At 48.0% G+C, this 14,395-nt stretch overlaps 1 protein-coding gene across 2 annotated transcripts in view; it reads right to left on the minus strand.

Moving 5' to 3' along the window:
- Positions 1-10,718: 10,718 nt before the first annotated feature.
- PI4KA (phosphatidylinositol 4-kinase alpha) overlaps positions 10,719-14,395 on the minus strand; it is an 86,923-nt gene continuing 83,246 nt past the window's right edge. For both annotated transcript variants that reach the window (XM_019539082.1, XM_019539081.1), the window contains 2 exons: positions 13,966-14,049; positions 10,719-11,435 (listed from right to left, as the gene is read on the minus strand). In XM_019539082.1, the coding sequence (XP_019394627.1) occupies positions 11,384-11,435; positions 13,966-14,049 (136 nt within the window). In that variant the 3' untranslated portion in view covers positions 10,719-11,383. The remainder of the gene's footprint in view (positions 11,436-13,965; positions 14,050-14,395) is intronic.

The following is a 14,395-nucleotide window of genomic DNA, read 5'->3' on the forward strand; positions in this document are numbered from 1 at the left end:
GGGATATTTAGAGGTCTCATCTGAGACAGCAATGCGGAGAGACAGATCTCCTTTTTCTGTCATGAAAAAAAATCAGACAGCTTGGCAGACAAGCCAGGCTTTAAGCTCCATGGGTGAGGGGCTGCAGTCCAGTGACTGCTGACACTCAGGCCACTAGGTTGTCCCCAGCAGTGTGATGCCTTTGCTTGGAGGGTCGAGGGGACCGTGAGGTTCTCTCACCTGCCTGCTCCTCCCTACAGTCAAACAAAGTCAAGAAATTCTCCTCTTCTCTCTCAGGCTGCCTTGTCCACTCATTATAGCTTGTTTTGGAGTACCCTCTGCTGGCCACTCCATGTAGTGATGAGGAGGTTGCAATTGAGTCTAGACCAAGGACTAGTATTAGCTGGATTGCTCTAAAGCCTGACAGCTGTTCAACAAGTAATTCCCCAGAGACCTTGTGCTAGCCACTCCATGCTGCTAGACAGGCCTGAACCTCATAACCCAACCTGATCTCCAGCTGTCCAAACCAACAAGGTTTTCAAGAGCTTGACCATACAAAGAGTAAGGACAACATGGCTTCTAACCTTCCCTGTTCATTTCCCTGGGGGTATGTTAATCTGGTCTACAGCCCACAAAATTTAGCCCCATACTACCAAACCTATGCTCATCTTCCCTCAATACTGCTCAGCAGGGGCATCACCTGGCACAGGTCCTCGAGGGACTTCCACAGCTGCCACAGAAATCAGCCCCACCAATTATTTCCAGTCAGCCTGGGAATCCTGTGGCCCGAGTCAGGAAGTTGTTGTAGGAGCTTCACCAAGTTCTGGTCCCAGTCACGGCTGCAGGACTATAGGAGCACTGGACTGAACAGGATCAGACCCTTTGCCCACAGTAAGGTGGTATGGCTCTGCTCTACTCTGATCGATCTGAAGTCAGACCAGAAGGGAGAAGGACACTTTGGCACAAGGGCAGGTGCTTGACATTCTCAGTTGGTAGGCCTGTAAGGTCCAAATCTACCTTTGCTCCTATGATGGCAAATATGTCACCAAACAAACTGACACCGCAAAGGCAAGGCTGTCTGTGCCCCCAGTGAGATTTCTGCCCCTGTGTTTTAGGACGGGATTGAAAGGCATCTCCTTGAGTGCTCTTAAGGCAGCAGGGGTTACTGTTGACTGCATCGCCATAAGCAGAAAGCAGGGTAGATTTGCACCTTATAGGCTAACTAAATCGGAGATACATAAGCTTTCATAAGCAGCAGCTTACTCCATCTGTCTTGCCTACTAACTGAGAATGTCAAACACTTGCTCCAACGCCTGCCCTGTTGTCCAGCTCTCTGCAAAGACACGGCCCCTGGAGACAGGTCGATTTTGAGGGTGCCTAGATTGCCAGGGGCTGAAATAGGATCTGCCTATTTCAAACAAGCTACCCTCCATCAAGGGGCCAAGAAGGCCATTTCAAACCTGTGCAAGATAGCTTGCCAAGCTGAAGGCATGAGGTTTTGCTTCTGCATCTTCTCCCCACTTCATGCTCCACCTGTTGCTGGACTCTGGGTTTGTTTGGGGAGCAACGCTATTGCCAGATTTTCCCCTCATCAGTGGGAAGAAGAACCTGTGTTGCTGCAGCTGAACCCAACCCATGCAACTCCCCCCCCAACTTTTTTTTCTATTATCTGTGAGCATTTAGAGCTTCTTGGTTTCAGGCAGAGCCAGTCTGGGGAAGATAAGTGGCTGAAACCAATTAGGTAGCTTCCCTCCTCAAAGTAGGAATCACTGGGCTAGCAATTAACTCCTTTGAAGTGCATACCTGAGGCTGCCTTAATGAGGTCATTGTTGTACCTCTTCTGCCCAGTGCTGTAACAGCCCTTTTATAGCTTCCTCTGGCTGAACCCTGCATTCAAAAGCCAGCTCTGTGCAATTAAGCCAGGAGACAGCCCCACATGCCATGTTCAGAAAAACAGACCACAGGCATGGTCTGAGTGTGTTATGCCATGATCCAGTTCAGAGCACACTGCAATAGAGCAGATTCCTGAAGATCAAGCACTACGGCAAGGCCTGACTACCATAGGATTACTATCAAATGAGCTGCATTGTTACGTTCACCACCATCACAGCACCATTCAGAGAGACAGGCCACACGTATGCCAAGCTCTCGGCCTCCAGCCCCTCCAACTGCAGCACCCAGGGCAAAGCATTTGCAGCCCCTAAGAAATGGCACCAGCAGTGGTGCGCTACAGTGAAGCACAGCATGAGAGGAGCCCACATCATGTCTGCCCTGCAGGAAGGGTAAGGATCCCTCAGTTCAAACGTTAGGGGTTGGCACATTAGCCAAGGGAAACCCAGCTTGCCCTTCAAACACTTGGCAAAGAGGAATAAAGCTCCTATTTCCCCTATTCATTTTTCTCTTCTGCATCCCACTGATCCCAATTTTCCAAGTGCAGCAGCCTCAGTTGCATTGCCCCTTATGCTACATGGCATGGCCCGTCTGTCCGCACTACACACCAGCCAGAACATCCCAGGCATGCTGCATTAATGCAGCCAGATCACCGTGCCCATCTCTAACCTGCATCTCAAAATTAGCATTTAAATAGTGCTGATCAAGCCACCAGCAACTCAGAGCCCTGGATTCAGCAGATGCCAATGAGCTGCTATAAATTTTGCTCCTTTGTCAAGGGGTCTTTTTGCGCCTGGCAAACACAGGCTGAACTGCTGCTAATTGTCAGGGGAACCCCCCCTTTTTTTTTTTTTTTGGTTGGGAGGGTAGGAGGGCAAGGGGCCATCTTTGCCTAGATGGAAGATTTTTCTTTTTTTAAATCTCTTTCCCACTCCAGTGCTGTTGAAACAGTTGGAATAAGACAAGCAAAGTTTCAAAAGTGTCTGATTTGCTTTGTTGGACAAATTCCGCTTTGCTACAGTAACATAAATCTATTGATGTGAAGGTATCCCCCTTTTTTTTTTTTTTTTGGTTGGGAGGGTAGGAGGGCAAGGGGCCATCTTTGCCTAGATGGAAGATTTTTCTTTTTTTAAATCTCTTTCCCACTCCAGTGCTGTTGAAACAGTTGGAATAAGACAAGCAAAGTTTCAAAAGTGTCTGAGATGCCTAATTGCCTACACCACTGAACATCAATGGCACTGAGGCTCTTTTGAGGCACCAGTGTCTACGTGCAAGACATTATATCCTGACCTGGTAAAGTGGATCAACTCAATCCTCCCCTCTCAAACCTCCCCAAAAATAGGCCTATCCCAGCTATATTTTTTACCTCAAACATCTCATTGGTTTCCTCTTATTCTTCTCTCAACTGAGCATGGTCTGCCTACAGGAAAAAGACAGAAATGTGTTGCATGTAGAGAGAACTGGCCCCAACACATTGCTTCGTGCCATTACACGTAAAGTTAGGAAACCTCTCCATTTCTTGGTGGAGACCAAATTTGGGGGAGTTCCCTTCATTTTGCACCCCATTGCTGTTCAGTGCCTGGGGTGCCGTTGTGGGCACTCGCCCTCTGAGGGAGGTGTACTTGACTTACGAAAATATGATCGGCGGATGTGAGCACATGAGCGCTGCTGGCATGCCTTGTCGCCTGGAAACTGGAAAGGGAAAGAAGTCACAGGAATGCATTTTTCCTATGAAAGGGGAATTCAGTGTGTGCACAAGATTTCCAGTAGCTTCGTGCCGGAAGACATAAGACATCTCAAAACACAGGTCATTTTCTTCTTTTAAAATGTGCTACAAATATCACTGATCTGGCTTGTTGGCGTGAGGACCAGCAGTGATTGAAAGTCCTTTGCAATGTGTTTTGCTCCAACAGGTTTCATTTGCTCTGTGCAAACTTGACAAAACTGAGGAGCTTGCCTGGGCTCTGGTCTGCCTGATCATTTCAATCGCGTACTATATTTACCAGGCTGGGCATGGGAAACCGTTCACGGTCTTCATGCTAAGCAGTGGTGCTGCCTGCTCGGGCTCCGTTCCGTCCTATCTGGGTTCAGATCTATGAGTAGACGTGACCTTTTGAGCTCCTCCAGCTCCTGCATTGGCAGGGCTGTATTCATTAGTCCCAGTGACATCCACAGACTATCAGGTCTCCCCTCAACTCGCTCTAACACTAGCAATCCTACAAGCTTCTGTGGTAACCTCTTCCATGGTCTTGAGTCGGGGATTTTCCTGCTCTTCAGCCTACCTTTTCCTTGCGTTCCCCTGAGACCATCAGCTCTCGTGTCATCTCCGTTTACTGCTGACTGTAATTGCTCCTCTCTCCGTCACATTGCCTGAGGCTTTGTTTTGGGCTTTCAATTTAGAGCAAGCTTCTCTTAATCACCTTAGGCGCAGGAGAGGAAAATGTACACACGTAAGCAATAATAACAAACTGCATTAGCATAACAGCAGAACTCCCCGGTCCCCTGAAATGGGAATCAGAGGCCTTTGCACTTCACTTCTTCCAGCTCCTAACTCTCAGCCCCTGGGAAAAGCCTCAGTAAAGAGTTCCTGCCCCCACACATCAATCAACTCATCTTCAGTGAGGGAGGGAGCAGACGGCAGAGTCCCAGCCATAGGCCACCCCTCAGCCTTGGCACATGGACATCCATGGCCTTTCCAGTTAGGTTGAATACAGTGGCTGTCATCACAAGCAGGAGGACCTAGAGCTCTTGCTAGCGAGCAACAACTCTGACCTAGTGGGACTAGCTGAAACCTGGTGGGACTCATCTTATGCCTGGGTGGTGGGAATAGAGGGCTATAAGTTGCATAGCAGAGATAGAGTAGGGGAAAGAAGGTGGGGGAGTTGCTCTCTATGCCAAAGAACAGTACACATCTTCCCTAATCAAATTAGGGTCAGAGGGTGGTCAAGCAGAGAGACTGTGGGTTAGGATCCAAGGGGCTGGGGGTGAAAGGGGTCTGGAGGTGGGGGGTCTACTACAGGCCACCAACCGCACCAGGACGATGAACTAGACCAGGAATTTTCCAAGCAGCTCGAAGAGGCTGTGAGGTCTAGCGATATGGTAGTCATGGGGGACCTTAACTACCCAGACATATGCCAGTAGGAGCAGTCAGCTAGATCTAACCGCTCTCGCAGGTTCTTAACCTGTATTCAGGACCTCTGCCTAACACAGGAGGCAAGGTGTCCCACCAGGGGCAAAGCCTTGCTTGACTTGGTGTTGGCCACAGGGGATGACCTGGTGGGGAACATGAAGATCCAAGGCAACTTAGGGAACAGTGATCACCAAATTATTAAATTCACTATCCAGTGAAGGGTGGGCATTATACCCACCAGGGCATGGATGCTGAACTTCAAAAAAGCTGACTTTAATGGACTCAGGGGATTGGTTAGCAGGGTGCTAGGAGCTAAGAACTTGAATGCATTGAGTGTCCAGGATGGGTGGACATTCCTCAAGGAAACCATCCCTTGGGGTCAGAGTGAGTCAATCCCATGGCAGAGCAAAGGGGGCAAGAGGGCCAGGAAGCCCTTTTGGCTAACCAGGGGCATCCAAGATACCTTAAGTGCAAAAAAAGAGGTGTACAGGAAATGGAAGGAGGGGGTAGCTAGCAAAGAGGAGTATACTTCCTTGGCCCGTACCTGCAGGGAGTCGGTTAGGAAGGCCAACGCAACTTCAGAACTCAGGCTAGCGTCAGGGATTAAGGACAAAAAAAAAGTCCTTCTTTAGGTACATTGGGAGCAAAAAGAGGGTACAGGGTAGCACAGGACCCATACAGGATAGACAGGGGGTCTTAGTGATGGATAGCAGGGAGAAGGCAGAGCTTTTCAATGAGTTTTTTGCCTGTCTTCTTAAATGGGGATCTAGACAAACCCTCAACATACATCACGGACACCAACAAAGGGAACATCAGCCGACCAACGGTCAGTGCCGACCTGGTAAAAAGACACTTGGAGGGACTGGACATATTCAGATCCCCAGGACCAGAGGGACTCCACCCACAGGTAATGAAGGAATTAGTGTGGGTCATAGCTGATCCAGGATATAGGAGTGCTCATGGTGTTCGGGTCAGGTCCCGGAGGGTTGGAAGAGGGCTAACATTGTCCCAGTCTTTAACATGGGGAGGAAGGAGAACCCAGGGAACTAGAGACCAGTCAGCCATACCTCTATCCCTGGGAAAATCCTAGAAAAAAATTATCAAGGAGCACATTTGTGGGAGCCCGCTGGCTAATGTGATGTGGAGGGGTAACCAACATGGGTTTTTAGCAGGCTCCTGCCTGCCTAACCTTGTTTCCTTTTATGACAAGGCCACCAATTGTTTAGATGCAGGAGTTGAGGTGGATGTTATCTATCTGGACTTAGAGAAGGCCTTTGACAAGGTATCCCATACCATCCTTATAAATAAACTGGGGGGATTTGCTTTGGATGATTACACAGTAGACTGGATAGCAAATTGGCTCAAGGGTCGCATTCAGAGGGCGGTAGCGGATGGGTTGGTGTCAGCTTGCAAAGATGTGGGCAGTGGAGTCCCTCGGCTCAGTTCTGTGGCCATTGCCGTTCAACATCTTCATCGGTGACCTGGATGAGGGGGTGGGAAGCACCCTGTCCAAATTCGCGATCGACACAAAATTATGGGGTGCAGCTAACACCCTGGAGAGGAGGAAGATCCAGGTCAACTTAGCCAGGCTGGGGAAGTGGGCAGAGAGCAACAGGATGCAATTCAATAAGGACAAGTGCAAGGTGCTGCATCTATGGAGGAAGAACTGCCATCATACCTACAGGCTGGGGGCCGACCTTCTCTGATCCACTGAGGCAGAAAAAGATCTTGGAGCCACTGTTGACTCCAGGACAAACATGAGTTGCCAATGCGATGAAGCAGTTGGCAGAGCCAATCGCACCTTGTCGTGTATCCATAGGCACTTCACAAACAGGTCCAGGGAAGTGATTCTCCCCATCTATGTGGTGCTGGTCAGACTGCAGCTGGACTACTGTGTCCACTTCTGGATGCCGCAGTTCAAATGGGATGCGGACAATCTGGAGAGGGTCCAAAGAAGAGCCACTCGCCTGATTAGAGACCTGCAGAGAAGGCCCTATAAGGAAAGGCTAAGGGACCTTAACCTCTTCAGCCTCTCCAAGAGAAGGCTGAGAGGGGACCTTGTGGCGGCATACAAATTCATAAGGGGAGAGCAACATGAAGCAAGCGATAATCTGCTCACCAGGGCACCCCCTGGAACAACAAGGAACAATGGCCATAAGCTACTAGAGCGAAGGTTTAGGCTGGACATTAGGAGAAAATTCTTCACGGTCAGGGTTGCCAGGATCTGGAATGGGCTCCCAAGGGAGGTGGTGCTCACCCCATCCTTGGGGCTCTTCAAGAGGAGACTGGACAGGCACCTGGCCGGGATCACATGACCCCAGGGTCGGTGACTCTTTTTGCCTGCCAGGGGCAGGGGGTCGGACTAGATGGCCCAGTGACGTCCCTTCCGACGCTACGAATCTTGCGCTTTTCATCAGCAGACCCTAAAGTGCTGCGTAAGCAGAGGCTAGGATGGTTATCTCCATACTACATGTGCCACACAGAGGTTGCGGGCCGTCTAGCAGGCCACTGGCAGAACTGCCGAGGAAAGCATGTTTTTTCAGAACACGGGCCCTAGGATAACAGAGCTGAGCTTTGCCCCAGTCCCAGTCAGACATCAGCTTGCTCTGCCTTGATGGATAAGTGCAATGTCAGTCCTGGCTCCCATCCAAGCCCCGACTGGGGCCACGTGCTGCAGCTGAACTGTGCAGGTCAGAAACTATCAGAGTGCTGGTGTTTCAACTGACCCTTGCCCCAGCCAGCCAGATCAGCAGACTGCTACACCCCAGGCAAACACTGCCCTGAAAAGCAGGAGGGAAATTTGAGGGCTGCTCGCTGCATCTTCCTGCAAGAAAGGAAGATCAGATGGGTAGATCACTAGTTCCGTCTCTTGAGATGGAGGTCTTGTCAGTGCCAGAGAAAAGCCGGTGGTTGGCCTTCCTGGAAAGAGGAAGGGGCCAACTTGATCCAAAAAATCAACCCTTGCATTTCACCTCCAAATCACATCAGGCAGAGTGCAGGGATAGGCTCTTGGGCCCCTTTGGCAAGCAGCACGGAGGACCAAAGCCGAGGTACAAGTTAGTTATTCTAGTTTGGTTCTTCCTGAGATGCATCTACTCATGTGGAGCCAGCCGAGTGTCCCCAAACAAGTGATTTCACCCTCGATGAGGGGTAGAGCTCCTCTCATGCTGCACGTGGCTATTTTAGCTAGTACTGGCGTTTCAGTTTGCACAACCATTAAGTCAAACACGACCAACATTTTAAAACAATTTACGGCAACCAGGCAAAATTTAGTTTGAATTTTAGATTTAAATTTCTCTCTCATAGGTGGCAAAAGTTCAAGTATGTAAACACACATGCATGCGCACATCCCTTTCCCCATCTATCACAACCGTCTTTTCCCCTGGTTTTCCTTCTACTTTCCTACTAGCACCATATGCAGCATTGCTTCACTTTCTCATTTACAGGCTGCTTTGATTCTACATCCAAATCCTAGGTCTATATGGGTGTTCAGGGGCTCGCTTAGCTAAGCCAGAGCTTCTGAAACTACGATAGGGCCCCACACCTGTGTGTGTGCCTTAGCCTGCTCACTGCGCAAGGCAGGTTCTTGGGGGTAGCCCTGCACCTTCCCTTCGCCGCTCATGAGTTTACTTAGCTTCTTTGACCCTAGCTGGTAGCACAATTGAAGCAAGTCGCCTGCTACAAAAACTTGACCGTCACTCCTGCTCTGTCCTGCCCTGGTCTCTGCAAGTCTGGTCATGTGCTCCCTTTCTCCCCACTGACCTTGGCTGCTTTACTCTAAGTTTAGTAACTCTTTGCTCTTCCAACGCCAAGCCTTGGCAGACAGGCAAGAGAAAACCAGTTTCTCAGGCTGGAGTGGCCTTTGGGCCAAGCTTCCCCCGCTGGCCAGACCCTCCACTGCCAACCCTGAGGGAAGTGGAAGTGCATGCTAAGCAGCATTGTCAGCAAAGCTTGAGACAGGCTCCTACAGCACTCTCCACAGCACCAGCCAGGATCCACAGGCTGCATATGGGTTCCCAAACCACCATAGCACACAGAGGAACCGGGAGGCATGACTCTGAGTGCTGACCCTGCCTGAATTTTGCTCCAGTTCCAAGACCTTGGGAGTCAGAGCAGCAGTGAGAGCAGCCTCCAGACTGCTCTGGTGGGCTCTGCCTGGGCCCCTTGATCAAGGAAGTGGAGAAGGAAGGGGAGGGTGTGGGGGGGGTGTATGAGAAGTGGCTGAAAGCTTATTTTTGTTCTAGGCAGGACCATACGTCTTCGATAGATGAAGAATTATGAGGCAGGTTTACTATTGCTTTTCTACAGGCACCACTGACCTAGTGTTCTCGCCCCCACAGCCAGCAGCTCAGGAAACATCCCCAAACAAAGTAAAAGAAATATTAAAACAGCAACAACTGGACAAGGCAAAAAACCGGAATAAACTTTTGGTTTTTAGGAAAGGGAGAGAGAAGACAGTGCATAAGATGCCATACCACAGGGCTCAGCTCATGTCCACAGTGACTCCAGGCAGCCAGGCCTTCTGGCACCAGGCACTTTTCTGCCTGCACTGTTTAGATTTTGCTGCTCCCAGGATAATCATGTAAAATCCAGATCCCACATGTACCCAGACTCAGGCCTCTCCCCAATGTGGGGTTTATTGGTCCTTAGGTTTTCCTTTCAGGGCCATTGCTTCCTGTCCCGGAAAGGGCTGGTAGGGGAACACAGATCCATTCATATCTCTGGGCTCCATAGGAAGACAGCTCTTTTGGTCCCTCAGTGCCACCTCACCTACCTTTTCTGTTTTGTCAGCTTCTGCCAGCCTGTAGCCCAGAAAGCTGTGCCTTCTTCATAGCTGCCTCTATTTTTCCTGAGCCGTTTGAGCAGCTGGTCTTAACCTGCTCGTTGGTAACAGGTGGGACAAGGCAGTTGGTCCCTCCCCTATCCCTTTGTGGAGTGGCATCCACATGCCCCAGCACAGGTGTTGCCATTACACTCATTGTGTGCAACAAGGCTTAAGTTTTCCCCTGCTGGATCTAGTCTGTTTTTTCTGCCTGGATCTTGTCCTGGGGCAGATTCAAAGTAAGTTGCATCTAGCAGGGCTCCTGCATATGCAAATTATATGATGGGATAACCTGGGACTCTGAGTGTATAACTATGAGTCTGGATAACTAACATGCTAGTGTTATGTTGTGACACCTTGGAGAATAGTGTCCTTGGTTAGCTAACTGTCCATTTAGGGGGACAGAAGCACTGTCAGCTCGTGTGGATATAACCTGGCTAGCACTCAAAACAGGAATGACTTTGAGCAGCCAGAATAGAAAGAAAGGGATTGGCTGGAAGTTTTCAAGGCCACAGAGTTAAATTCCATAATGACCTTGGGAATACTTCTGACCCTACAAGCTCCCACTGCCCTGCAGGACTCCATTGTCCTTGCACACTTTGGGAGCTCCGCTTATGTTAGGCTAGGAAGTTCAAGCTCGGGGTGAAAACGAAGCACAGACAATATAATCATAGAAGCCATAATCTGCCATTTGAAAAAACCAAACATATTCCAGTCTGAAGAAGGAATGAGTCTGGTCCCTAAGTAGGTAGGAAAAGAATCCCAGTAAAAATGGACATCGACGACTATGTGAATCTGCAGAAGGATGTATTGAACCAGCCCAAAGCAGCTTTTCTTGCATGTAGCCCCTAAGTAAACAGAGAGCCAACTTCAAAAGGATTAACAGTACAGGTATACTAAAGTCTAAAGTCTTTTTATTACATTTTATAGATTAAATATATCTTCAGTAGAGTCTTTTTTAAAACACACAAAAGAAAAAAAATACATTCTTCATGTACGTATGAAATACTGACCATGGAGCAGGGACCATATACAGTGCAAAGTATTAACATGGATGCAGTTACCCATCACCACCTTGGACGATTATCATTATTTTTTCTACAGTATAAATTAGATCAATTCAACAAGTCTTCACTGCTCCAAGGGAGAACTCCAAACCATTCACTTGCATGAGATTTGCTTGAATCATACATTAGAAGTTTCCTTTTTTTTTTTTTTTTTTTAAATGAACTTGCTATAAAATCCTTGTGTTGTGTGAATACCGCCACTCTTCCCAGCTTCAGCTTAGCTCACTTACACATTCATAACCACAGTGGGATTTTCAGTGATGATTGCAGCCAACTCCTAGAAAACCAACTCCTAGAAAACCACGGAAAAATATACATCCCAGTAAAAAGGAACAAATTGGATTCATTGATTGTTGCATTGTCCGGTAAGTTTGTACTCACGCACACACATACACACACACGCAGACTGGAGATAGTGAGGTGACTGAACAGTTCCTATTACTAGTCTGGAGATGCAGTTCTGGGTTACAGGTATTTATTTCCCCAGGATCATCCTCAGTATGGGATGTCATTCTGGTAGTACTGGATCATGTCATAGGTCCTACTCCTAAAAAAGAAAAAAAAAACACCACAAGTGAATGCAATGGAGTAGAGAACTGCATCCACTGACAGACCCATTGCCAAAAAGAAACCCCAAATGAAAGGCAAATGCACAGAGGATATTAACTACTAATCACAGCCAGACATCCATTTGGAAGCCATTGTGAAAACAAGGCTAGAGTAGCCTGTCAGCCCCTGGTGCCCATCAGTAAGGAAAGGAATCATTGCATGGTTTCACCACTGCATGAACAGGTCTTCAGATCCTTTGATTCGATAAGCAGTTCATACTATCTTCCTTCTGCTGTAAACTGTGATTTCAGTTCTGTTAAGTGGAAGCTATAAGACCACACTATAGTTGGAAATGCTAGTGACTATAAGACTAACTTGATAGAAGCTGTCCTCAATTGTTTGGGGACTAGAGCAACAAGAGCAGTAGTGTCAACCAGGGAGACTGACTTTGCTAATGTTATAGGCATTACCTTTTACCAGCTTGGATGAGCTACACATGGGTCCGAACCATTTAGCATTCTTTGGCAAGAATAGGTAACTTCCCTGCCTCTTTGGAAAGCAAGAAGTATGACAAAGGCTGCACTTATCTGACAGTTGTGTGGTGCAGCACAACATCACAGTGCTTAGACCCACAAGGAACTCCCTAACCAAATTAGATGGGATCTCTTCCACAAAGGGAATACTCAAGTAACACTGACAGAACTGAACAGGGACAGGTTCATAAAAAAAGAAAAAAAAAATCTAAGTAACTTAAAAAGGTAAGTACAGGAAAGACTGGAAATACAAGAATGAGAGAAGTACCAGGGAAATAAATCAGCAAATATGAGCACTCCTCTTATGGTTGTGACACATGCCATCTGGGAAGTCAAGTAGTAGCCATGGATGGGTCATGGAATATGTCAGCTTTCATGACAGGAGCTAAATACACGTTCTGCATTTAAGGCCATACACAACAAATCATTTAAATTTCATTTGCTCTCTAAAGCATGGATAGGATGGACTGGAAAGGCAGGAACACAATCCACTGGGTAGTTATCCAACACACTGATTTTCAAACTGCTTATTATGTATACAGTACCCTGCTTCCTTCCAGCTAGTACACTCAATAGCATACCCTTAGACAACCAGGCCCAGACAAATTGGCTTTGGAGAGCCCAGATGCCAACCTGTCATCTCAAGGTGCTCTTCTCTTTCCTTGAGCCGGTATGATGTTACAAATAGCATATACAGAGAGAGCAGTATGTGGCCCAGTAAGAATTGATGTGCTAATGCAATACAGAATCACAAAGAAAAGCTGGGTAGAAAGACAGGAACGGTTTCAGAGAAAAGATTTTTCTGAAATGTCTCTTTAAAGAATGTAGCTTTGCATCTAGCTGTACAGACAGCAGGGATTTTTCCCTGCACTTTACAGTGGATAAGAGACCAGCCAAGGCCATTCACAACAAATCAGGTGCTAAAATGGATTTAATAAAAAGAAGAAGAAAGAAAATCACATCACTCCTGAGCTTTCCAATAGGCTGTATTTGTTGCCTCTTCAGCAAATATGCTCTCAGCTTTCTAAAGGCAACTTACGGACCAAGGTCACCACTTGCCCTCATTCTGAAAAGCAGGCAAATGCCGCCAGCCAATACCATTCTTCAGCATGGTCATTCCTATCATAAGTCAGAAAGGATTCCTGCTGCCTCCACAGCAGAAAACAATTGGCTAGGTGCAATAGTGAGGGGTCTGGCTACTCTTTGAACCACTAAGCATGATGGAAGGCAATATACCAGCTTCATAATACCAACAGTCATTATGATCTATATTAGGGTTGCTCAACCTCTGGCCCATGGAACAGGTGTGGCCTGCAGAGCCATGGGATCTGGCCTCCTCAGGGATCAGGAAATTGGCAGCAAGGGAGCAGTGGCACTACCCTTCAGGACCAGGTAAGAACTAGGCCATACTCCCTTTCCCATCTGTTGGAGCTGGGCCACGTCCCTCTCCCTGTGAGGCTAGGTCACCGCTGGGCCATGCTCTATTCCCTCCCCCCACCACAGTGCTGGGCTATGCTCCCTTCTGCATTACAGGGCTGGTTCAGGGCCAGGCCATGCCCTTCCCTCCCCTCCTTTGCAGGGTTGAGCCACACCCTCATCACTCCCTCCCCACCCCCCCCACATTGCCTTATGGGGCTCCACTGTGCCCATCCTGGGCACAAGATTGGGACTACCAACTGGATACCACCTGCAGAAAGACTAGGCACTGCCCATCTGGCCCACCAAGGAAAATGTTTGGGCACCACTGATCTATACTATGGCACACAAAACCTCATGTTCTTTAAGCCAGGCCATAGGACTTTGTGCAAGACATTACAGCTTGTGCTTAGCACTGCTGTGTCTCCTACAAGGGGTATGCAGTAAGAAGAGCTATAGAATACTATGCCACCAATGAGCGGTTCCAAACCGGATACCTTCTACTCCACTCAAGAAAAGACCAGCTGGTATCTCGGACTAGGGAAGAAGTAGAGAGAAGACAGGTGAAAGATGCCAGACCTGTTGCTGAGGAAGCAGTTCTGAATGATCTTAATGATGAAGTTGGCTGCCTCCCGCTCAGTCATATTGGGGCTGAATCTATGCCTATTAGAAAGGGAAAAATAAAACAAAAGTCACACATTAGTGAAACCTCCTGTGGTCACTACAGCAGAGAAACCAATAGACTTTTGTAATACACTTGGGTTGGCTGGTTCTGAGCAGCTTCTCTCCTGTGGTAAGAATCCAGTGTATTGCAGACACTGGTAGATACTTTGCCCAGAATTTGGTCCTGCACAAGCTGCTAATGTAGCATTGCAGGTATTAAAGCAAAAAACTGACAGATAATAAAACCTGGCCCCTTTGTGCCCAGTAAAACCTCTCAATGGTATGCAGGAAGAATTGGGACTATGAGGAACATTTGTTATAATGCAAGAACCTGGAAAATGTACCA

Source organism: Crocodylus porosus, unplaced genomic scaffold (assembly GCF_001723895.1).
Source record: "Crocodylus porosus isolate Cpor-Errol unplaced genomic scaffold, CroPor_comp1, whole genome shotgun sequence".
In the NCBI taxonomy this organism is placed as follows: domain Eukaryota; kingdom Metazoa; phylum Chordata; order Crocodylia; family Crocodylidae; genus Crocodylus; species Crocodylus porosus.